The following is a 23,255-nucleotide window of genomic DNA, read 5'->3' as shown; positions in this document are numbered from 1 at the left end:
GCTTTCTATCCTGTTCCATTGATTTATATTTTGTTTTGTGCCAGTACCATACTGTCTTGATTACTATAACTTTGTAGTATAGTCTGAAGTCAGGGAACCTGGTTCCTCCAGCTCAGTTTTCTTTCTCAAGATTGCTTTGGCTATTTGGGGTCTTTTGTGTTTCTATACAAGCTGTGAAATTTTTTGTTCTAGTTCTGTGAAAAATGCCATTGGTAGTTTGATAAGGATTGCATTGAATCTGTAGATTGCTTTGGGTGGTATACTCATTTTCACAACGTTGAGTCTTCCAATTCGAGAACATGGTATATCTCTCCATCTGTTTGTATCATCTTTAATTTCTTTCATCAGTGTCTTATAGTTTTCTGCATATAAGTTTCTTGTCTCCTTAGGTAGGTTTGTTCCTAGGTACTTTATTCTTTTTGTTGCAGTGGTAAATGGGCGTGTTTCCTTAATTTCTTTTTCAGATTTTTTATCATTAGTGTATAGGAATGCAAGAGATTTCTGGGCATTAATTTTGTATCCTGCTACTTTACCAGATTCATTGATTAACTCTAGTAGTTTTCTGGTAGCATCTTTAGGATTCTCTATGTATAGTATCATGTCATCTGCAAACAATGACAGCTTTACTTCTTCTTTTCCGACTTGGATTCCTTTTATTTCTTTTTCTTCTCTTATTGCTGTGGCTATCACTTCCAAAACTATGTTGAATAATAATGGTGAGAGTGGAGAACCTTGTCTTGTTCCTGATCTTAGTGGAAATGGTTTCAGTTTTCCACCATTGAGAAGGATGTTGGCTGTGTGTTTGTCATATATGGCCTTTATTATGTTAAGTTTCCTCTGTGCCTACTTTCTGGAGGGTTTTTGTCATAAATGCGTGTTGAATTTTGTCGAAAGCTTTTTTTGCATCTATTGAGATTATCATATGGTTTTTATCCTTCAGTTTGTTAGTGTGGTGTATCACCTTGATTGATTTGTGTATACTGAAAAATCCTTGCATTCCTGGGATAAACCCCACTTGATCATGGTGTATGATTCTTTTAATGTGCTGTTGGATTCTGTTTGCTAGTATTTTGTTGCGGATTTTTTGCATCTATGTTCATCAGTGATATTGGCATGTAGTTTTCTTTTTTCGTGACATCTTTGTCTGGTTTTGGTATCAGGGTGATGGTGGCCTCATAGAATGAGTTTGGGAGTGTTCCTTCCTCTGCCATTTTTTGGAAGAGTTTGAGAAGGATAGGTGTTAGCTTTTCTCTAAATGTTTGATATAATTTGCCGGTGAAGCCTTCTGGTCCTGGACTTTTGTTTGTTGGAAGACTTGTAATCACAGTTTCAATTTCAGTGCTTATGATTGGTCTGTTTATATTTTCTATTTCTTCCTGGTTCAGTCTCAGAAGGTTGTACTTTTCTAAGAATTTGTCCATTTCTTCCACGTTGTCCATTTTATTGGCATATAGTTGCTTGTAGTAATCTCTCATGATTCTTTGTATTTCTGCAGTGTCATTTTGTTACTTTTCCTTTTTCATTTCTAATTCTGTTGATTTGAGTCTTCTCCCTTTTTTTCTTGATGAGTCTGGCTAGTGGTTTATCAATGTTATTTACCTTCTCAAAGAACCAGCTTTTAGTTTTATTGATCTTTGCTGTTGTTTCTTTCATTTCTTTTTCATTTATTTCTGATCTGATCTTTATGATTTCTTTCATTCTGCTAACTTTGGGGTTTTTTTGTTGTTTTTCTAATTGCTTTAGGTGTAAGTTTAGGTTTTTTGAGATTTTTCTTGTTTCTTGAGGTAGGATTTTATTGCTTATAAACTTCCCTCTTAGAACTGCTTTTGCTGCATCCCATAGGTTCTGGGTCATCATATTTTCATTGTCATTTGTTTCTAGATATTTTTTGGTTTCCTCAGTGATCTGTTGGTTATTTAGTAGCATATTGTTTAGCCTCCATGTGTTTGTAGTTTTTACAGTTTTTTTCCTGTAATTGCTATGTAGTCTCATAGCATTGTGATCAGAAAAGATACTTGACATGATTTCAATTTTCTTAAATTTACCAGGGCTTGATTTGTGACCCAAGATATGATCTATCCTGGAGAATGTTCCATGAACACTTGAGAAGAAAGTGTATTCTGTTGTTTTTGAGTGGAATGTCCTGTAAATATCAATTAAGTTCATCTTGTCTAATGTGTCATTTAAAGCTTGTGTTTTCTTATTTGTTTTCATTTTGGATGATTTGTCCACTGGTGTAAGTGAGGTGTTAAAGTCCCCTACTATTATTGTGTTACTGTCGATTTCCCGTTATGTCTGTTAGCATTTGCCTTGTGTATTGAGGTGCTCCTGTGTTGGGTGCATAAATATTTACCATTGTTATATCTTCTTCTTTTATTGATCTCTTGATCATTATGTTGTGTCCCTCTTTGTCTCCTGTAATATTCTTTATTTTAAAGTGTATTTTGTCTGATATGAGAATTGATACTCCAGCTTTCTTTTGATTGCAATTTGCATGGAATATCATTTTCCATCCCCTCACTTTCTGTCTGTTTGTGTCTCTAGGTCTGAAGTGGGTCTCTTGTAGACAGCATATATGTGGGTCTTGTTTTTGTATCCATTCAGCCAGTCTGTGTCTTTTGATGGGAGCATTTATTCCATTTACATTTAAGGTAATTATTGATATGTATATTCCTATTACCATTTTCATAATTGTTTTCGGTTTGTTATTATAGGTCTTTTCCTTCTCTTGTGTTTCCTGCTTAGAGAAGTTCCTTTAGCATTTGTTGTAAAGCTGGTTTGGTGGTGCTGAATTCTCTTAGCTTTTGCTTGTCTGTAAAGTTTTTAATTTCTCTGTTGAATCTGAATTAGATCCTTGCTGGATAAAGTAATCTTGGTTTTAGGTTTTTCTCTTTCATCAGTTTAAATATGTCCTGCCACTCCCTTCTGGCTTGCAGAGTTTCTGATGAAAGATCAGCGGTAACCTTATGGGGATTCCCTTGTATGTTATTTGTTGTTTTCCCTTGCTGCTTTTAATATTTTTTCTTTGTATTTAATTTTTGATAGTTTGAGTAATATGTTTCTTGGTGTGTTTCTCCTTGGATTTACCCTGTGTGGGACTCTCTGCGCTTCCTGGACTTGAATGACTATTTCCTTTCCCATGTTAGGGAAGTTTTTAACTATAATCTCTTCAAATACTTTCTCAGTCCCTTTCTTTTTCTCTTCTTCTTCTGGGACCCATATAATTTGAATGTTGGTGTGTCTAATATTGTCCCAGAAGCCTCTGAGACTGTCCTCAATTCTTTTCATTCTTTTTTTTTAATTCTGCTCTTCAGTAGTTACTTCCACTCTTTTTTCTTCCAGGTCACTTATCCGTTCTTATGCCTCAGTTTTTCTGCTATTGATTCCTTCTAGAGAATTTTTAATTTCATTTATTGTGTTGTTCATCATTGTTTGTTTGCTGTTTAGTTCTTCTAGGTCCTTGTTAAATGTTTCTTGTATTTTCTCCATTCTATTTCAAAGATTTTGGATTCTCTTTACTATCATTTCTCTGAATTCTCTTTCAGGTAGACTGCCTGTTCTCTCTTCATTTGTTTGTTCTTTTGGGTTCCTACCTTGCTCCTTCATCTGCTGCATATTTCTCTGTCTTCTCATTTTGCTTAACTTACTGTGTTTGGGGTATCCTTTTCACAGGCTGCAGGTTCATAGTTCCTGTTGTTTTTGGTGTCTGCCCCCAGTGGATCAGGTTCATTCAGTGGCTTGTGTAGGCTTCCTAATGGAGAGGACTGGTGCCTGTGTTCTGGTGGGTGGGGCTGGATCTTGTCTTTCTGGTGGGCAGGGCTGCATCCGCTGGTGTGTTTTGGGGTGTCTGTGACCTTATTATGATTTTAGGCAGCCTCTCTGCTAATGGGTGGGGTTGTGTTCCTGTCTTGCTAGTTGTTCGGCATGGGGTGTCCAGCAGTGGAGCTTGCTGGCCGTTGGGTGGAGCTGGGTCTTAGCATTGAGATTGAGATCTCTGGGAGAAGTCTGGCCGATTGATATTACTTGGGGCCAGGAGGTCTCTGGTGGTCCAGTGTCCTGAACTCGCCTGTCCCACCTCAGAGGCTCAGGCCTGACACTAGGCCGGAGCACCAAGACCCTGTCAGCCACACGGCTCAGAAGAAAAGGGAGAAATAAAGAAAGGAAAAACAAATTAAAAAAAGAAATAAAATAAAATAAGAAATTATTAAAATAAAAAAATTAAAAAGTAATAAAAGAAAAAAGAATAGAGCACCCAAACCAATAAACAAAGCCACCAGTGATAACAAGCGCTAATAACTATACTCAGATAAACATAAAACTAGAAACAAATTAAACGCAGACAGCAAACCCCAAGTCTACAGTTGCTCCCAAAGTCCACCGCCTCAGTTTTGGGATGATTCGTTGTCTCTTCGGGTATTCCAGAGATGCAGCGTACATGAAGTTGATTGTGGAGACTTGTGCTGCTCCTGAGGCTGCAGGGAGAAATTTCCCTTTCTCTTCTTTGTTCGCACAGGTTCGGGGGTTCAGCTTTGGATTTGGCCCCGCCTCTGCATGTAGATTGCCCTCTGGTGTCTGTTCTTCTCCCAGACAGGAAGGGGTTAAAGGAGCGGGTGATTAAGGGGCTCTGGCTCACTCGTGCTGGGGGGAGGGAGCAGTACAGTAGTTATCATTGGAATGCCCGGTGAGCCTGAGGCAGCAGAGGCTGGCGTGACGTTGCAACAGCCTGAGGCACGCCGTTTGTTCTCCCTGGGAAGTTGTCCCTAGATCACGGGACCCTGGCAGTGGCGGGCTGCACAGGCTCCCGGGATGGGAGGCGTGGATGGTGACCTGTGCTTGCACACAGGCTTCTTGGTGGCTGCAGCAGCAGCCTCAGCGTTTCATGCTGGTCTCTGGTGTCCGTGCTTATAGTCACAGCTTGCGCCCGTCTCTGAAACTTGTTTAGGTGGTGCTCTGTCTTCTGTGGGCACACAGGGAAGGAATCCCCTCTCCGAAACAATGGTTTCTTGCCTCTTAGGCAGCTCCAGACTTTTCCCAGACTCCCTCCCGGCTAGCTGTGGCGCAGTAGCCCCCTTCAGGCTTTGTTCATGCAGCCAACCCCAGTCGTCTCCCTGGGATCCAACCTCCGAAGCCCGAGCCTCAGCTCCCAGCCCCCACCCGCCCCGGCGGGTGAGCAGACAAGCCTCTCGGGCTGGTGAGTGCTGGTCGGCACCGATCCTCTGTGCGGGAATCTCTCCGCTTTGCCCTCCGCACCCCTGTTGCTGCGCTCTCCTCCGTGGCTCCAAAGCTTCCCCCCGCCCACCCCCCCGTTCCCCACCCCTGGCCCCGCCAGTGAAGGGGCTTCTAGTGTGTGGAAACTTTTCCTCCTTCACAGCTCCCTCCCCAAGGTGCAGGTCCTGTCCCTATTCTTTTGTCTGTGTTTTTTCTTTTTTCTTTTGCCCTACCCAGGTACGTGGGGAGTTTCTTGCCTTTTGGGAGGTCTGAGGTCTCTGCCAGCGTTCAGTAGGTGTTCTGTAGGAGTTGTTCCACATGTAGATGTACTTCTGATGTATTTGTGGGGAGGAAGGTGATGTCCACATCTTACTCCTCTGCCATCTTGAAGGTCGTCTCTAAAATTTTAATTTATTCCACAGGTGATTGTTTGATGTCTGTTTAAGATATTTTGATCTTCTCCTATATTTAATTTGACTTGATTAAGGTTATCTTCCATAAATAATTTGTTTTTACGTTAGTATAGGAATCAAAGTGATGTCAAATAAGCGTTATTTAGGGTCAGCTAAATAAACAGTAACCTGGCCTAGCGTGTTGGCCAGAGTGGGAGTTTCGTGAGTATAGTATGTGTTTAGAGTGTTAAGGCATGAAGAGTCCTTACTTCTAATTGATTTTTATCCCTAAAATAATTCTTATGCATTACATTCTACTTTTTAATTGTCCATGTTTCCCAGGATTCCAACCTCAATTCCCTTCTCTTGTTAATCTCTACCTTCTCCCTGATTAATCTTCTTTATCTTCAGCAACACCTTGCGGCCAGTGATTCCCTGACTTTACATCTCTTAGTTCTTTTCTTCTTAGATTCACATATGTAGTCAATTCATTCTTTCAGCAAATATTTACTGAGTGCCTACTTTGGGCCAGCCACTGTTTCTAGGGCTGGTGACAGCCCACTGAGAAAAAGGAACCAACAACAATTAAAAAAAAAACAAAAAAAACCCCAACAAAGTTCCTGCTCTCACGGAACTTAAGTTCTATTATTTCCTGTTTTCTAGAGACATTTCAAGCTCAATATGTCCAAAAGGAATGCATTTCTGCCCTCTTCCTCTGAATGACATTTTTCTTTCTGTTGTTTAAGCTAATGATGTTCCAGTATTTCTAGTTTCCCAGATTAGAAACATTGAGAGTCAACCTTTGTTGCTGTCACTCGCTCGTTATGCCTGCCCCCAACACACGTCTAGTGGTCATTGATCATTTTAATTCTCTCTAATGAGTGTATCTGTGTCAACTCTTTTTGTTTTTTCTTGCCACTGCATTAATCTTGGCTCACATTATTTCCTGACTGGGCTGTTTTAACAGCCTAACATCTGGCTATACCATTATTAGTTCTCTTTTTTTTTTAAGAATTAAAAAAAAAAAAAAATATATATATATATATATTTTCGTCTGTGCCAGGTTTTAGTTGCAGCATGCGGACTTCTTAGTTGTGGCATGTGGGATCTAGTTCCCCAGCCAGGGACTGAACCTGGGCCCCCTGCACTGGGAGTTCGGAGTCTTACCCACTGGACCACCAGGGACGTCCCATTAGTTCTTTGTATTTTTGGTGAATTATTTAGCCTATTGCCAGAATTGTGTCTCCGGAAAAGAAATTTTAGTAACACCCCTCTTCCCTGCCACCCCTGCCCCATGTATCTAAAATGCACTGCTATCTCCTTGCAGGGCGGAGTCCCAGGGAGCTGTGCTTGGGACAGTGCTTTCCTCTCTTCTGTCTAGTGTGGTAGCCCTGTAGTATAGAACCATTGTCATTAAGTTCTCTGGTTTCATTGCCTTAGCAAATGTCCTTGCGTTAGTAAGAGATGCCATTCCCTCTCCTGGCTGTCCCTCATATTCTCCTAAGTTGCATGTCTTTCAGGACAATTCACCTGTCACATCTCCAATTTTTTTCTGACTCATTCTGACAGCATTGGATTCCTTTGTACTCTCCCAGAATTTAGCCCATCTTGTTGCAGTGTCATTACTTACTGTTTTCTACTAAATTGAGAGCTCAGAAGCTAGGTTCCTCTCTTTAATATGCTTCAGTGATAGAGGCAGATAGTACAGATTTGGGGGGCTTAAAGCTTATAGAATTTAGGATGGCTTTCTTTTTTTTTTTTAACAGTAACTCAAATTCCTTTTATTTTATTATAAATTATAAAATAAATGCCAAGTCTTATTTCTTTGCTTTGGCCTATTTCGAAAGGATCACAACCATTCTGGCATCTAACTGTCACTGTAAAGAAATAATTTCCAGAATATAGCTCCTAACCTAACCCAGTCCTTTAAATTCTAGCTGCTCCCCCACTTATAACCTATTTAATGAATTTTAGGATGGCTTTCTTAAAGCAGAATTATGAATACAAAATTAGATGTGAAAGTGCATATTTATTTGTATGAGAATGGAAGTGTCCCATGCAAGTATCTTCATGCTGACTCTGTGCCTTATGCCTAGGGAAATGGAAGCGCTTACTTAAAACTTGCTAACATAGTGCTGTGTATATATAATATTTTTTGCTGTTCATTTTCTTAAAATTAGGGATAAGAAACAGTATCAGCCATTCTGATGCTGATACTGTTGTTAAAATAATGCCTAATGCTTCTATATCACTTCCCATTTTCTAAGCACTTTCACATACTTTTATTTCATGGGATTCTGACAGCCGAGTCACAAAGACAGTAACTCAGATGTACTGAGCTTTACTGTGTTTGCTAGTTTGCGGGTGAGAGAAGATAGAGCTCGAGATTTTCCTTTGAGATCAGATTTCACTTTGGCAGGGGAAATGATTCCCTTCTTCTGGGCATCTGTGACCTTAGTAGCCCCTGCCGCCTCTTGGCCTTGTGAGTGCTAAGGAATTTTCTCAGGGTTTTCTAAATCGCTTTGCTGCCCTCCAGCTTTCTGTCTGTTCTCCCTTTCAGCTTCCTCACCTCATTATTTCTTTCCTCCCATTTGTTTATCTGTGTCCTGCCAGAAACCAAACCTATTCCCTCTCCCTCTGTCTTCTCTGGTTGATAACTTAATACTTTTAAGTGTCAGTTCTTTGACTAAGCTGAATTTTGGATTACAGTTTCTTTGGGTTCATTTCTACTTCCTTGAAGTACTTTAAAGGGGGATCCTCAATAGTACAAAAAGTACGGATAGTTTTCAGCAATGGGAAAGCTATCCTAAAGCCATGTGCTTTGTTTACTGCATAGGTAAGACATGGTTCAGTTTGCAAGTCCCAGTTCAGAAATGATCAATTTTCACTCATGTTAAGGAGTTACATAGCAAATTGGAAACAGCAGACACTAGAAGACAAAAATACTAAATAGCAGCAGCTTTTATATGCCTGTTACTTCCAGGCACTTTGCATATGTTATTGTTAACATCACTTTACAGCAGCAGCTCTGAGAAGTTAAGTGACTTGCCCAGGATCTCACAGCTAGTAAAATGGTAGAGTGTTTTTTCAAGAGAGCTTTATAAAACAGCTTGGGAACTCTGAAAGCTCTGCCTGAGGCTACTTCATCTGAAGGTAAATAGCTATTTTCTTTCCTGTAGTAGTAGTATTAGAGCACAGAGCTATGATTTGGTAGAAAGGACTTGGCTTTGATGAATGGGATTGGCTTTTAATGTTAGCACTCTTACTTACAAGCTTCGTGAATGTAGGAGAAAACACTTTCATCTTTCTGAGCCTCAGGTTTCTTACTTGAAAATGGGTGTATGTTTGTGAAGCACATATACTCTGTTTAAGAAGACGGATATATGAAAGCCATTTCATAAGTGGTTTCATTTCAGACAGTAAAAATAATGCTGGTTCATTGTCTAAAAAACTCACTTATGGACTATTTTATTCTCTGGAAGGGTTATTATTATAGTAGATGTAATAGCAACCAATTCTTATATGCAGTTTTATTATTAGTTGTCATTGAATAGCATGTTTTAAAAGTCTTAAATGACAAATTATTGCTTTAGTTTGTGGATTACAACCAAGCCTACATTTTAGATACTCTAGTGGTGAACATATATTTGGAAACCTTTGGTTCTTGAAGGGAGTATTTGGTGGTGAATTTGTATCTGAGGAATAAAGTTGCTTTTTTCCTTTAAATCAGCAAAATGACATGGAAAATTAAACATTTTATTGTTGAGGGAATTAAGTTAGCATAGACACCCATTCTGATGGAGTAAGATTTTTAAGTTTATTATTTTCTCCCTTCTTCTCTGCCCCCAAATCCTCTTGTAGCTAAATTAAGATTATTTTTGGCTGAAACTTTCAGATAATTGTTGATGTTTTATTAGCTAGACTTTTCAGTACCCTCACATAATAATGGATATAGAAATACAATTCTTTAATAAAAGATCTGAGTTATGTGACATTGGGGAAGTTAGTAGTCTCTTTGACCTTCTACTTCCATATCTGTAAAATGTGTTAGCAAGTTGTTTTGGAAAGAGTAAAAACTCACAAAATTTTCTGATGTCTTCAAATAAGATATTTGAAATTATTAAGAGTTAGTAATTGCAAAAAATGCTTTGATTTCTTCTGCCAGCTAAACTTAAGGGTTCTAAATTTTTTCATGAAAATTATTACAAAGAATGGACTCAGAGAAAGAGAGCATGATATTTCACAAGCTCTTCTCGTATATGCCTGGTTCTCCTCTGTGCAAAGAGTTGGAACTAAACCAACAGGGAATGCAGACCTCTAGTCACCACAGGCATAGTCCAGGAGAGGAAAACAGCCACGTTAAATATCACTACAGTATGTTGTTTTCTTCCCAGAGGATTTCCTATTAGAATTTTGAGGCTGCCCTTTTCTGAGTAAAGTTTGTAAACTTTATCTTTGTTCCCATCCAAGTTCAGCAAAGGGAAATCAGGAAAGCCACAAACTGAATTTAGGAGGCACTGATTGATGGGGAAAGATAAAAATATCTAATTATGTATAGTACTTAGAGCTCAAAGATAGCTAAGTAGGTAGGCCATGTGATAGACGATGCTTCATCATTTTTGTAGAAAAGATTCCAGAACAGGAGAAGCAATTTGGAAATGGTGAAAGTAGAGTTATTTTAAAAGTTATGGGGAAAAGCCCTAGAAATGACCTTTGGTAAAGAGCATGGATTAATTGGGTGGGGAGGTAAGTTGAAGTAGCGTGGTTGTAATATTCTTGTCACCTCCCATCTCTGAGTTCCACAGTTTTATCTGTATTGGAAAGGTTGTCTCTCTGCACTGTTCTTTAGGGCTTTACCCTAAGGAATCATTGAGTCACAACTGACAAAGCCACGTATTGTTTTGTTCTGCACCAGTATCGTCATTGAGATCTCACAAACTCATCATCCTTGAGAGGGCAGCCAGGAATGACAGAGATCTGTTACCTCCTCCTGCAGTTGATCAGTCCTAACACAGAGCAGCTGCAGGCCATGTTTCAGGGTCCCATGGGGACGGTTTGAGTATTCATGCTTTTTCTAAACACCGAGGACACTGTTGGCCCGATCCACTGGAGAATTGCCTCATTCCAGGCAGGCAAAAAGGCAGGAGGCAGAGGCATGAAGTAATTTCTCTGGAGAATTGGTTGCCAACTGTAGGAATAACACCTGAGAATTCTGTGGCACAGAGTTAATCCTTCTGCCCATTTTTGGTTTCCCCCAAGACAATTATGTGGCTGGAGTGAGTGCTTTATGTGCGCCTAGCTGCCTCTGGAGTCTGATGTCTGCCCCATGTTGCTCGCCTGCAGGGCAGCCATTGGAGGAATCCCCCTGCCTGTTTCTGTCCAACAAACGTGTGCAGCCTGTTGCATCTTGGCTCGTAGCACTGAAAATGTGGTAGCAAACAGGGGCAAACTGCCCAACAAAGTAAATGCCTCTGAGTTTGGCTAGGGAGAGAACAGAGGGGCTAAATCTTCATTCTCAGAAGCATCTAAATCTTTTTTCTGAGTCACCGTATTTGGTGTGAGTTGATTTGGGGAGAGGGTCCCTGTCCTGTAGGAATGTACTAAGAGAGAACATTACGGATGGAAAATATGTAAAAATGGGTGCCCAGAGAGAAGGTATTGGAATATCTAGTTCTCTAGGAGAGAGAGAGAGACAGAGAGAGAAAGAGAGAGAGAGCGCGCGCGAGCGAGAGAGAGAAAATGTGTGTGTGTGTTTGGTTGTTCTTTTAAAAAAATATGGATGATGGTGGAGGAGGAAGGAAATAAATATAATACAATGGAATATAAATGGAATTGGTTTGTCTAGTATATTAAAAAAAAAAAAAGTTCAGCCTTTCAAATAGTCAGTTGAGTAATATATAGCAGCCTGGCACACCACTGGTTTGTTATAGAACCAAACCTCAGCAAACTTGAGCTTGTATGTGACCTACATGTTTTTTGAGGCTCCTTTCAACCATAAAATTGACTTCATCTTTAGGTGTGAGCAGTTAATAAGGGAATTTGACTCAAAAGCATCACAAAATATAAGTGTATAATTCTGGAAGTGGATATTAATCTGGTGAAATGTCCTTTTAAAGTTAGTATCTTTGTGCTTTTAGGGAATCTGCAGTTAAGGATAGAACATGTTATACTCTTTGAAAGGACAGTTAGCCCTTCACCTCAATCCAACAATCTTAAAAATAAAAGGAAGTAGCTTTCAAAACCAAAATATAGCCAATGACCATGTTTGTTAGTATAAACACATTGTCGTGTAAGTGTATCTAGAAGTAATAAAATATCCTAATATCTAAATTATATATATTTTCCTTTTCAATAGGTTTTTTTTCTCCCTATTAGGAAATTCCTAGGAAAAGGAATAAGTTGATATTATTTTCACCAAAATTTGTATAGAGTATGTGGATTCTTAGTCAAAGTAATGATTGTAATTTATGTATGTCCACATAATTGTGGATTAATATGCCACTTGCCCATATTATAGTATTAGCTTAGATATATTATATGACTGTTCATAATATTGAATCATCATTTGCATATGCATGAAAGATAAGTTTTCTTTCAACCGAAGCAGATTTATATTTATGTACTCTCTTGGGTTCACCCATCAATTTCCAAAGGTGGGGATTTTGGTTTGCACTGTGTATATGTTCAAAACTAGAACAGCAGTAGTCATTCATCACTTCTTGCCTGCTGCTAGCTCTGTCACATGGAATTGGCTAATCCCGGGCCATAAGATCTGCTTCTAAGGCTGTTATCTAAAAGGGCTTGGTAAAACTAGAAGCAGAGTAGCCATGAGAAAATCAGAATAAGCTTTGTTTTTAATGGTAAAAATTAAAATTCCTTATACGATACTAATTTTTGGAAAAGTCTTTTCATAATATTTCCTTTCATTTTGTTGGAGTATAAGTAATCTAGCCTGAAGAAATTATCTTTCTGGTAGCATTTACCAATGGTACAAAATTTTTTCCAAGTAATTTAGTAGTTTGAAGTGAAATCTTTTTTTGTTGAGGAAAGATGCTAGGGAGAATTTGAGAAATTGTGAATAAAGAAGGAAATAACCAGCTCTAGTCCTATCCTCCAAAATTAGGTATTAACATTTTCATATGTTTACTGACACTCTCTTATTTTTCTAATTATTATTATGAAAAACTTAAAATGTACATTTTGCACTGTGTATATTACAGTGAATCCTCATGTATCCATCATTCAGTTTTAACAGCCACAGGTTCATGGCCAGTCTTATTTCTTCTGTCCTCTTTCATTTTTTGGAAGCAAATCCCAGACATTTCACCATTTTATCCATAAATATTTCAACCCAATTACTTTTTACATATATAAGTTTAAACATTCTAAAAGTATAGTTTCCTTAAAAATATAGAGAAAGCTAAAGTCCCCTTTTGACTTCTCTCTGATCTAAAGCTACTACTTCCATCTGTCCACCCCTAAAAGTAATCATAACTGTAATTTTAGAATGACTTTTTAATTCATTGTTGAAATGATGAAAGCACATATATACCTATTTATATGTAGCATATATTATTATTTTATATTCTGTAAAAATTATAGATTAAGCGACATCAAACTGTATTCTGCAACTTTCATTTTCATTTTTTTTAAAAAAATTATTTATTTATTTATTTTTGGCTGTGTTGGGTCTTCGTTTCTGTGCGAGGGCTTTCTCTAGTTGCAGCGAGCGGGGGCCACTCTTCATCGCGGTGCGCGGGCCTCTCACTATCGCGGCCTCTCTTGTTGCGGAGCACAGGCTCCAGACGCGCAGGCTCAGTAATTGTGGCTCATGGGCCCAGTTGCTCCGCGGCATGTGGGATCTTCCCGGACCAGGGCTCGAACCCGTGTCCCCTGCATTGGCAGGCAGATTCTCAACCACTGCGCCACCACAGAAGCCCCATTTTCATTTTTGAGATATGGATTGTGAGTCTGTTCTTTAGTAAGTGAGTCTAACCCATTTATATTTGTTGGGAATATGGATATCTGAATTTATTTCAGTCCTCTTGTTTTGTGTTTTTTGTTTACTATGCTTTTATCTTTTTTCTTTTCTTCTCTGTTCCCAGCCTCTTTTAGATTGCTTAGTATTCTTTGTTCCATCTTTTTTCTCCTGGTTTATAAATTATAGATTCCATTTCTGTTTTTGTAAGTGTTACTTTCAATTTTTAACATGCATATTTGGCTTATTTTTCTAGTGGAGTTTGAAGTGAAAGTATTTCTATTCTTCTTTGACTGGAATATTTTAGCCAGAAATATTTGCATTATTTGTAAATGTTTTCCACAGTTACTATGGTTTCATTTATAGAATGAAACCTTGTCAGTCGGATCTCACATTCCTTTTTCAACAATGGATTTATGATTTGTTTGATTGAAACCTGATGGCTTTCCTCAGGCTCTGATCAAAACTGAATATAGTGTTTTATTCACCCACCATAGTAGCAGTTCCTTATGCTTTGTTTTTCTGATGTAACTATCTCCCCTGTAAAATCTTAATTATCTCAGTGGTCCTATTAAAGTTATCTTTGCTTGTAAGCTCCTTCAAATCTTTATTAGAAGTAGAGAATCCACATGAATTAGTTAAAGGAGGAAGGGTACTTCTTAAGCAGGATATTGGTTTGTTTGGTATGTGATAGTATGATGCTATACCAAAGCAGCCTGTAATAGTTAGGTGTGTTTGAATGGAACAAACAGAGACTCATACTAATTACCTCTGGCAAAATGGAGCGCACTGTAAGAATGGATGTCAGTGACTCTGCATCTTAGGGGCCAATTACTGTTTCCCTCTCACTGGCTGTGTTGGGTCTCCCAAGGAGTACCTGCCTCTCTCCTAATGTCAGCTGTGTTCTTCTGTCTTTATCCATGTCTCTATTTGTTTTGGTCTCTCTTAACTCAAGCTTGCATGTGCCCCATCTTAGCCTCTTCATTCTTTACTCATGCTCCTTGTATCTTTTCCACTCTAGCTCCACCGCTAATTGGTTTATTCTCTCTAGTTCCCAAGAGAGAGACTGTACCCTAATTCTGCCTTTTAGGTCAGCACTTAGATTGTCTTCCCTTGGGTGAGGGGCCACCCCTTGTTCCCCTGGTTATGGTTGAAGGAAAGGGGCATATCATAGTGTGTAATGGCACATTCCTTGGAGCAGGGGCTGTGGGAAGATTCAAATCTGTATTAGTTAGTTCAGGCTGCTGTAAATAATGCCATAGACTGGGTGGCTTAACAGAAATTTATTTCCCCACTGTTCTGAAGGCTGGAAGTCCAACCTCAAGGTCTGGCAGGGTTTGGTTTCTGGTGAGAGCTCTCTTCCTGGTTTGTGGATGGCCACCTTCTCACTGTGTCCTTCCAAAGAAAAAACATGGCTTTTCTTTGGTGCCTGCATGTGGTGAGGGGGAAGGAGGGTAAGAGTGGGGGAAGGAGGGAGAGAGGGAGATAGATATCTTTCTCTTCTTATAAGGCCATCAGTCCTCTTGGTTTAGGACCCCACTCTTATGATCCCATTTAACCTTAATTACTTCCTAAAAGTGCTATCTCCAAATACAATCGCATTGAGGGTTTCAGCTTCAGCATATGAATTTTGGAGGCATACAGTTCAGTCCATCGCAGTGTTATGAGGTACTGTATAACCCAGCCTTTTAAACTCTTGATCACTATAGTGCTTTATTTCTAGAACAGTCATACCACTGACCTGCTATTTTTTTTTTTTTAATATTCTCTATTCAGTGGTTAGTATTACCATCTGATCAATAACTCAAGCAGGAAAGCTGGGATTCATCCTAGACTCATCTGCCTTACCTCCACTTTACCAGGTCCTGTTGCTTACAGCTCTTAATTCCTCAAATCTGTCTCCCATTTTCATTTATTTTTCACTTTCATCTCTATTTTTGAAAATGCCTCTTACCTGACCTTCTTGTTTCCAGTCTTTTTTCCCCCTTTTATAGGTGTTCCACACTATCACCAGAGTTATCTTTCTAAAACAAAGTTTGATTGTGTCACTCACTGTACCGAAACAAACTTCAGTATTACACATCTAAACTCTTCAAGAATGGCGTGCAGGGCCCTCAGTGATTTAGCCTGTACCCACATCTCTAGCCTCATCACCTCTGTCTTTCCTTCTCCTTCAGGCCTGGTCCAGGCATAAGTAACTACTTGCAATGCTTAGAAAGGTGCTAGGTACTCTTGCCTCTATGTGGGGAGCTCTTATATCTCCCGTTCTGCCCTAACTCCCACCTGTTCTTTAGAATTCTATGCAGGGGTCTCTGCCTCCGGGAAGCTTTCCCTTTCTCTTCAGTTTGGGTTTGATGGCATCCCTCTCTTGTCTTCTTATATTTTAAGTGTCTGTTTACTTATTTTTTCTTCCATTCATTTGGCCCATGAGTTCCCAGACTGTGTCCTCATTCCTCTAATTCTCTCACCTAACAACATGTTCATCATGTAGGAGCCCTGTGAGTTGCTGAATCAATAAACAACAGAATTTGAGTTGTTTTCTAACCCTGTGGCCCCCTCAGCATATTCATTTTGGACAGGTAATTTATCTTTCCATTTTATAAAGGAAGGACAAGACCATCAATCAGTATTTGCCTTATGCTGTAAAAGCAAGGTTCCTTGAAACTTGATTTTCTTCGATTTGGGGGAGCAAAAAAGAATTAATAAATTCTACTGAAGGAATTCGGAGAGATTCATAAATGTCAACTTGAAAACAAGGTTTTGTTCACAAATGCTTTTTTGGTCAAGCCTGTAAAAATGAGGGAGAAGTTCTAAAGAACAGATGCTAAGAAGAGCTGCCTGTTTTCTGTTGGATGATTGCATGACGTTGTGGGTAGTTGGATGTTTCTGTGCTCCTGTAACAGTAGTTCAGTAACGTTACCCTAGAATATGAATTATGACTGCAAGTGTAAGTTTTGCTGTCATGGCCAATTGACTTTATGACAAACTACCTGCAGATGACTACAGTCTTGTACTTGTCTGCTAACTTCAGGTAGTGCTGAGGCAGCTAAGAATGAGACAAATGCTAAATTTAAATGCATTAACAGACGCTAAGTGACTTTGACAAGCCACAAACCATTGCAGCAAGCTCTTTTAATGGTGTACTCCTTTTACAGTCAGAATTGTTTAAGATAACTGGAAAATTGTATGCATTTGGGGCAGTTTCTCTTAGTAGAGTTATTTTTAGCGTAAGACATATTTTCACTTGTTAGTTGCCATATAATCTGTGTTGGGCAGAATGATTTGTTTTATGTTTCAGGCACTGATTCTCTACTACACAAAAGCTGTGCCTACATATAGCAGTACAACTTGTTGAAAAGTAAAATGATTTGTTAATTAATCAGTTTCTGTTTCTAAAAGAAACGAAAGAAGCTGTCTTATTTTTGTCCTCGACTGAAACTAGTGTTATCAGCCAGTTGTTGGAGAATCATATGGTCACAGCTAAAATGGTTAGAGATTTATAAAGGATTTGGCAACTCTGTCATTATATTAAAGTTCTGCAAGAAGCATAAAGTCCTTAAATTAAAAATGATTTTAAAAATTTGCTTTTTTTCTAAGACAATATGTACATAAGTAGGCTTGCCCGATAAAATAATGGATGCCTGGCTAAATTTGAATTTCAGATAATCAACAATTTAGTGTTTAGTATGACTGTATCCTAAGTATTGCATGGGATATACTTATACTAAAAATTTATTCATTTATCTGAATTTCAGATTAAATTAGGTATCTTGTATTTTTAATTTGCTAAATCTGGCCACCTTATATTGACACAAAATTTTTCAAACTCAGAAGAAGTGCAGGTCAGAATAAGTTTCTCCTAATGTCCTCCAGCTCTCTACATCCCACCATTAGTGCCTTTGGAAAGCTTGTAGGAATAGTCTATGCTTTCATAAACATGCACATATTAATTTGACTTATACAAATGTTTTCCCTCCTCTTCTTTTTTACAAATGCTAACAGTGTTATACATTGCCCTGCACATTCTTTTTTCCTATAACAATATGGAGAATAAGGGATAGTGTGATTGAGTAAGTGGGGGCTTTGAATCAAACAGAGTTGGATTCAAATCTAAGATTTCTGGCTTACTAGCTCTGTGACTCTGAGTAAGACCTCAGCCTCTTCCTTTCCTCTGTTGTCTTATCTGGAAAATGGAGAGAATAATGTGCCAGGCAGTGGAGGATATTGTGGAGAGCAAGATGGTTGGGGCCCCAGCTCCCATGATGTAATGTATGGAAACAGCACTTGCCTAGCACTATAGTGCTTCATAGGCACTAAATTCATTGATGCATTATTGGTATGTCCTGTAGTTCTGAGTGCTATGGCTACTGAAATAGACAGGCTCATTTATAGCTAAATAGTGATATGGCTATAAGCAGAGTATATGAACAGTAGCTAGAGGGGCTACTGTATAGAAGCTAGTATTTTCTATACTATTTGAATATTCTTATTCTCATTGTGTTGAGGGGTTTAGTACTTTGACATATAATAGCCATATTTTTAAAGGTACTTTGAATATTAATATAAAGAGGCTTATTTTTTCTTGGGGATTTTTCTTAAAATCTTGAATTTCAGAAGTGATTTGTTTAAACATATATGGTCATTATATAAATGGGCAATATTACTGATCTTTCTTTGATGTACCTACCCATAGTGTCTAAAATCCTTAACTCTGACTTGTTCATACCTTTGTGTGAATTGTGGGCTATGTTAAATTGTCTGAACCAGTCCCTTTCAGACTTCATTCACTTTGGGCCCCCATTTCTTTTTTTAGCTTCTCCTGTGTAGAGCAAGGTCTACACAATGTTGAACTTGGATAGAGGAAAGAGAATGGTAAGGTGAGTCTTCTTCTTATCAAGGGGCAGTATATCGTAGAAGCTAAATTAATTGACTCTGGAACCAAACTGCCTGGGTTCAAATCTTAGCTTCATCACTTACCAGTGGGGCAAGTTACTGAACGTTTCTGTTCCTCGGTTTCCACATTTGTACAGTGAGTAGATTGTGTAAGGATTAAAGGACTTAATTTGGTAACATGCTTTGAACAGTGTCCGGATCTGAATGTAATAGGTGCTGTGTGGTTGCCGTTATGCCGTTATTACCACTGCTTCTGCCCCAGCATTCGTGTCCATCTCTTTGTTCTTGTACCCACATCTTACTTCGCCTCTTTACTGCCCCTCTGATTCATCACTGCTGGCATGAATTGCCCAGAAAAACCCAGAGAACTTGGCATTCTTCTGAAATGTATTGAGCCTTCTTTATGTCTTATCCATTGGCCATGACCCACTGTTATCCTCCAGGTACCGTTCTATTTTCATACAATGTTGAGATGGGTAAAGAGGGAAGGGTGTTGGTGGGGCGGTGAAAGGGTGAGGAAGAGAATTCATGTCTGCAGTTTGATGGGAGTGGATGCCGTCTCTCTAATCTCAAAAATTCTGTGATTACAAATCAGTTTTACACTTAAAAACTGAATACTTGCCATTGGAGTATAGGGCATAGAAAGGAACATTTTTTTCGACTTCTTGTCTCTGTCCTGGTGAAATCAGAATAGTTATCTGTTTATTTGAGGGACATCAGAGCAGAGAAGACAAACTGTGAAACTAATTTTTTAATACTGAAATCCAGAGGAATGGAGCTCTCATCTGGAAACTAATGTCAATGACTTGCAGCTGAATTGAGCTTTTTTTTTAAAAAAAAAACCTTTAATGGTGAGGGTTTCTCTGGAAAAAAAAAAGTAATTCCACTTCCACAGACCTGACTTGTAGGTGAACTTTTGGACGCCAGTGTTTTTCTCAATTGGGAACTGCTTACTCTGTGCTTTCTCTGCAGAATCCTCATAAATCAGTGGGCCTCTAAATCCATAGGCCTATCCCCCTCCCTCGCCAAGTCATGAATACTGTTTATCTTTCTGAGTTAGTTTTTCATAGGGGAAAGAGGATAAAACTAAATTTTATTGTGTATACCAACCACTCATGCATATAATTTTACCCTTTCAAAACTTTATGAATACCAATCACTTGTAATTAGAGATTTCCAAGTTCAGAAGAGATAGATGGGTGAGTTAACAAGGGTGTATAGCTAGTAAATGGTCAAGCTGAAATTTTAACTCAGGTCATCAGACTCCCTTGTCCATGCCCTTTCACTGCTGTCATGCTTCCTCTTGGGCGGTTGCATTAAATACACCTTTGTAGACCTGGGCTTCCTTCTGTTGGGGTATCTTTCCTTTTATTTTTTTTGTCAAAAGTTAATAATTTTTTGAGAGGGGACCTAATAATATTCTATTTTATGAAGGACTATTATATTCTCCTTGTAAATAAGAATACAAAATATAACTATTTTAAAGATCTCCCTATATTTTGCCCCATGAAACTATGCAAGGCCTGGCATTGGAATGCTCATCTATTCAATACATGGGCTCAGCATTAATTCTAAATATATATTTTAGAATTAGGAGTTTTGCACTGAGCTGGAAATTGGTATATATATATTTTTAATCTCATTTATCATTACATACCCAAAGAGTAAGTGTGTTTTCTGGGAAACTAAGGTTCAGATGATAGGCCCCTTGCTCAAGGCCGCACCACTCTTGAGGTTTCAATCCAGGTTAGTGCCCTCTTTTCTTGACACCAGGGCACTTTCTAAAACAAGTGCCAGTAGTTGAGCTGTTTGACTATTTGAAATGGAGTTATTTTAAATTGTTATATTCTAAACTGGGTTAAGGAAAGTCAATAAGTAATGTTCTCAGTTATTACACAGAGCTGACTGCAGGCATTGATGGTCTGTGCATCTGCTTGTGTACGTCACATTCTTCCTTTTTTCCCAAATGCATTCTCTGTTAAAGAGATTACAGGGGGCAACTTGTCCCTTCTCAGAGAAATCCACTGTCTCATCTTCCAGATGAAAAGTGAGGATGTCTGGTTGTGGATTCCTTTTCTGCATTGAAGAAATGACCCACTGACTTCCTAATGACTCAGGGTTTTCCGCAAGGTAAAGGATAGATGTAACTTGGAATCAGTTGGGCAAAACTGCTGGACAGCAAAGGTTAAAGATGGGTTAGTGGTGTGGATATTGTCAGCGGAGATCTGTATCTGGTACTTTAAATAGCCTAGATGAGTATTATCAGAGAAAGATGAAATCTGTGTGGGTTGAAGGAGTTGAGAAGATTTTTTTGAGTGGGAATAAGAGAGATTATTGACAGGAGGGTATTTTGAAAACTCTAAAAATCTTTTTAACCTTGTGCTCTCTTTTATTCAGTTTTTCGTCTGTGATTTAATGTTATCTTGCATTGATTCACTTACTGCCCGAGTGTCACAATTCATTTCTTAATTGGTGTGTCTGAATCATCTTCCCAGTTAAGACTGAGCATTCAAAGGCAGGATCATATATTCTATTTTTTACATTTTATTTTTTTTTTGCCTATGAAATTTCTCATGTGGAGCCAAGTAAATGCCTTCCTCTATGGGTAAGGATCTGTAAGTGAATCCAAGGTTATAGTGGTCTGTGTTGAGAAGCTCTTAAGGAAATATTTTGGATACTTCTCTCTTATTTAAAACAGATTTTATGCCTTTTACCTTATTATACAACTATTATCTGCAAATATAATTTTGAATAAATCCTAAAATGATTACTTTTTTTTGCCTATAAAGAAAACTATCTTAAGTTACCTCAACAAGATTTTAATGGTCAAAGGAATCATAGTAGTATCAAGTGCTTTTTAGAGTATTTGGTTTTAGAATATAATTTTAAAGTTGTAAAACATAACCATTCCATTTTCTTTTCTCCCTAGAGTTCCTTGTAGTTGCTGTTCATAATCATTGTAGAGAAGGACACTGAACTTGGGAAAAATGTTAGAAACTATAGGTAAGACCTATTTCTTCCTGACCATTTTGATAGTAATTGAAACTCCTTCCATTGGGATCTTTGAAATATGGTGTGTTCTACATATCTGGATTCTGTCTATAGTAACTTAGTTAAAATTTTTTTTTCCACTAGCATTGTACTAGGGTAATGTGTTTCTATATTTGGATGATTTCATATGAAGTGTTATCAAAAACACATCATTTATAAGCAAAAGTTGAGAGCATATGAAATGTTCTACCAATTATGGGTTTTAATAAAACTTAATGTAAACCCAATTCTGATTTATGAAACCAGTTCTGGTTAATGTTTGTTTCTGGATAGCACCAAAAGTTTTAACAATTTTTTTAATACTGAAAGATCATTGCCCGTGTCTTATTTTTAATTTATTCTTGGCAGGTGAAATACTACTGAGCTTTGCTTTTAAGTTGGTAAAAAAACAGTAACAAACACTTAGGTTGACAAACTCGAGTGACAATTTAAGGCAGTTTAATTTCTACATGAGATAATTTAGGTTGAAATATCCAAATTCTCTAGACTATGTGTTAATCTTTTTTTCACACTGCTCTCTTTAGTTTTAGAGAAGCTAGTTTATAGAACTAGCTTCAGGTATATCAGGTATGGTACACCCAGTCCCTCATCGTCCCTCGTCTGGCACTGCAGTCCTCACCTTTTCCAGGGAGCTCTTTGGGTATGATTATTGGAAGGTATCTGGATTTCACTTTGGTGCCTTGATGATCACGGCTGGTGGTCTGACACCTGCAGGTTTTGAGGGAAGGGTGGGGAGAGTGGGTGGCAGGAAAGGAGAAGGAGCTGTTTTTGTGATCATGGGGATCATTACTTTGACTCTTGTTCCTGGTGCTATGCCCGTAGTAAGAATGCATGGGTGTACATTTCCTGCATCACCTATTTTATACTAAAGTCACAAATCATAAAGACTACCAGTCCACATAGGAAAGTTCCTCGTAAGAAAGTGGACAGCAAAGGGGAAATACAGAATTATATAAACCATTACCTTATAATCTTCATTCTGTAAGTTATTACTGAGTTGTATACTTTTCAAGAATTGACATGGGAATTAATACTAGATTTGTATTCTGAGATACCATGGGAAATATGACCCAGAATAAAATTCTCATGCATATCTTTACTATTATTTGCTTTTAAATTCTGCATACAGTTAAGTCCCCTACATACGGACGAGTTCCGTTATGAGAGCAGGTTCGTAAATCCAATTTGTTTTTAAGTCCAACAAAGTTAGCCTAGGTACCCAACTAACACAATCGGCTATATAGTACTGTACTGTAATAGGTTTATAATACGTTTCACACATATAATACGTAAAGAACAAGCAAACACAGAAAATAAAACATTTTTAATCTTACATTATAGTACCTTGAAAAGTACAGTAGTACAGTACAACAGCTGGCGTACAAGGGCTGGCATCGAGTGAACAGGCAAGAAGAGTCACTGACTGGAGGTGGGAGAGGAGGTGGGAGATGGTAGAGCTGAAGGATCATCACCAATAGGAGATGGAGGGCAAGCTGCAATTTCACTCACGCCTGACGTCGATGGCACAGGTTCTGGTTCCTTGCTGGAACCAGATGCACGTTCGCATCTTTGAAAGTTCGCAACTTGAAGGTTAATGTGTAGGGGACTTACTAAATGAGTAAATATTGTTTCTTTAAATTTGTGTTTGTGAACTCCTGGTCGACATTGATTCATGTTTTAATTTCCCCATTCCTGCCTAATTCTACATTTGGTGCTATCGAAAATGACTCGTG

General features: G+C 38.4%; 1 protein-coding gene across 19 annotated transcripts in view; it reads left to right on the top strand.

Annotated features, from left to right (window-relative positions):
- Positions 1–23,255, top strand: part of MPDZ (multiple PDZ domain crumbs cell polarity complex component) — a 355,494-nt gene that overhangs the window by 198,125 nt on the left and 134,114 nt on the right. For all 19 annotated transcript variants that reach the window (XM_082470785.1, XM_082470784.1, XM_082470776.1 and 16 more), the window contains one exon: positions 21,401–21,474. In XM_082470785.1, the coding sequence (XP_082326911.1) occupies positions 21,459–21,474 (16 nt within the window). In that variant the 5' untranslated portion in view covers positions 21,401–21,458. The remainder of the gene's footprint in view (positions 1–21,400; positions 21,475–23,255) is intronic.

The sequence above is a fragment of the Balaenoptera physalus genome (genome assembly GCF_965194825.1).
Source record: "Balaenoptera physalus genome assembly, chromosome: 7".
NCBI classification, from domain to species: Eukaryota; Metazoa; Chordata; class Mammalia; order Artiodactyla; family Balaenopteridae; genus Balaenoptera; species Balaenoptera physalus.
Note: the sequence above shows the minus strand (reverse complement) of the source record. Positions and strands in the feature narration are given on the sequence as shown.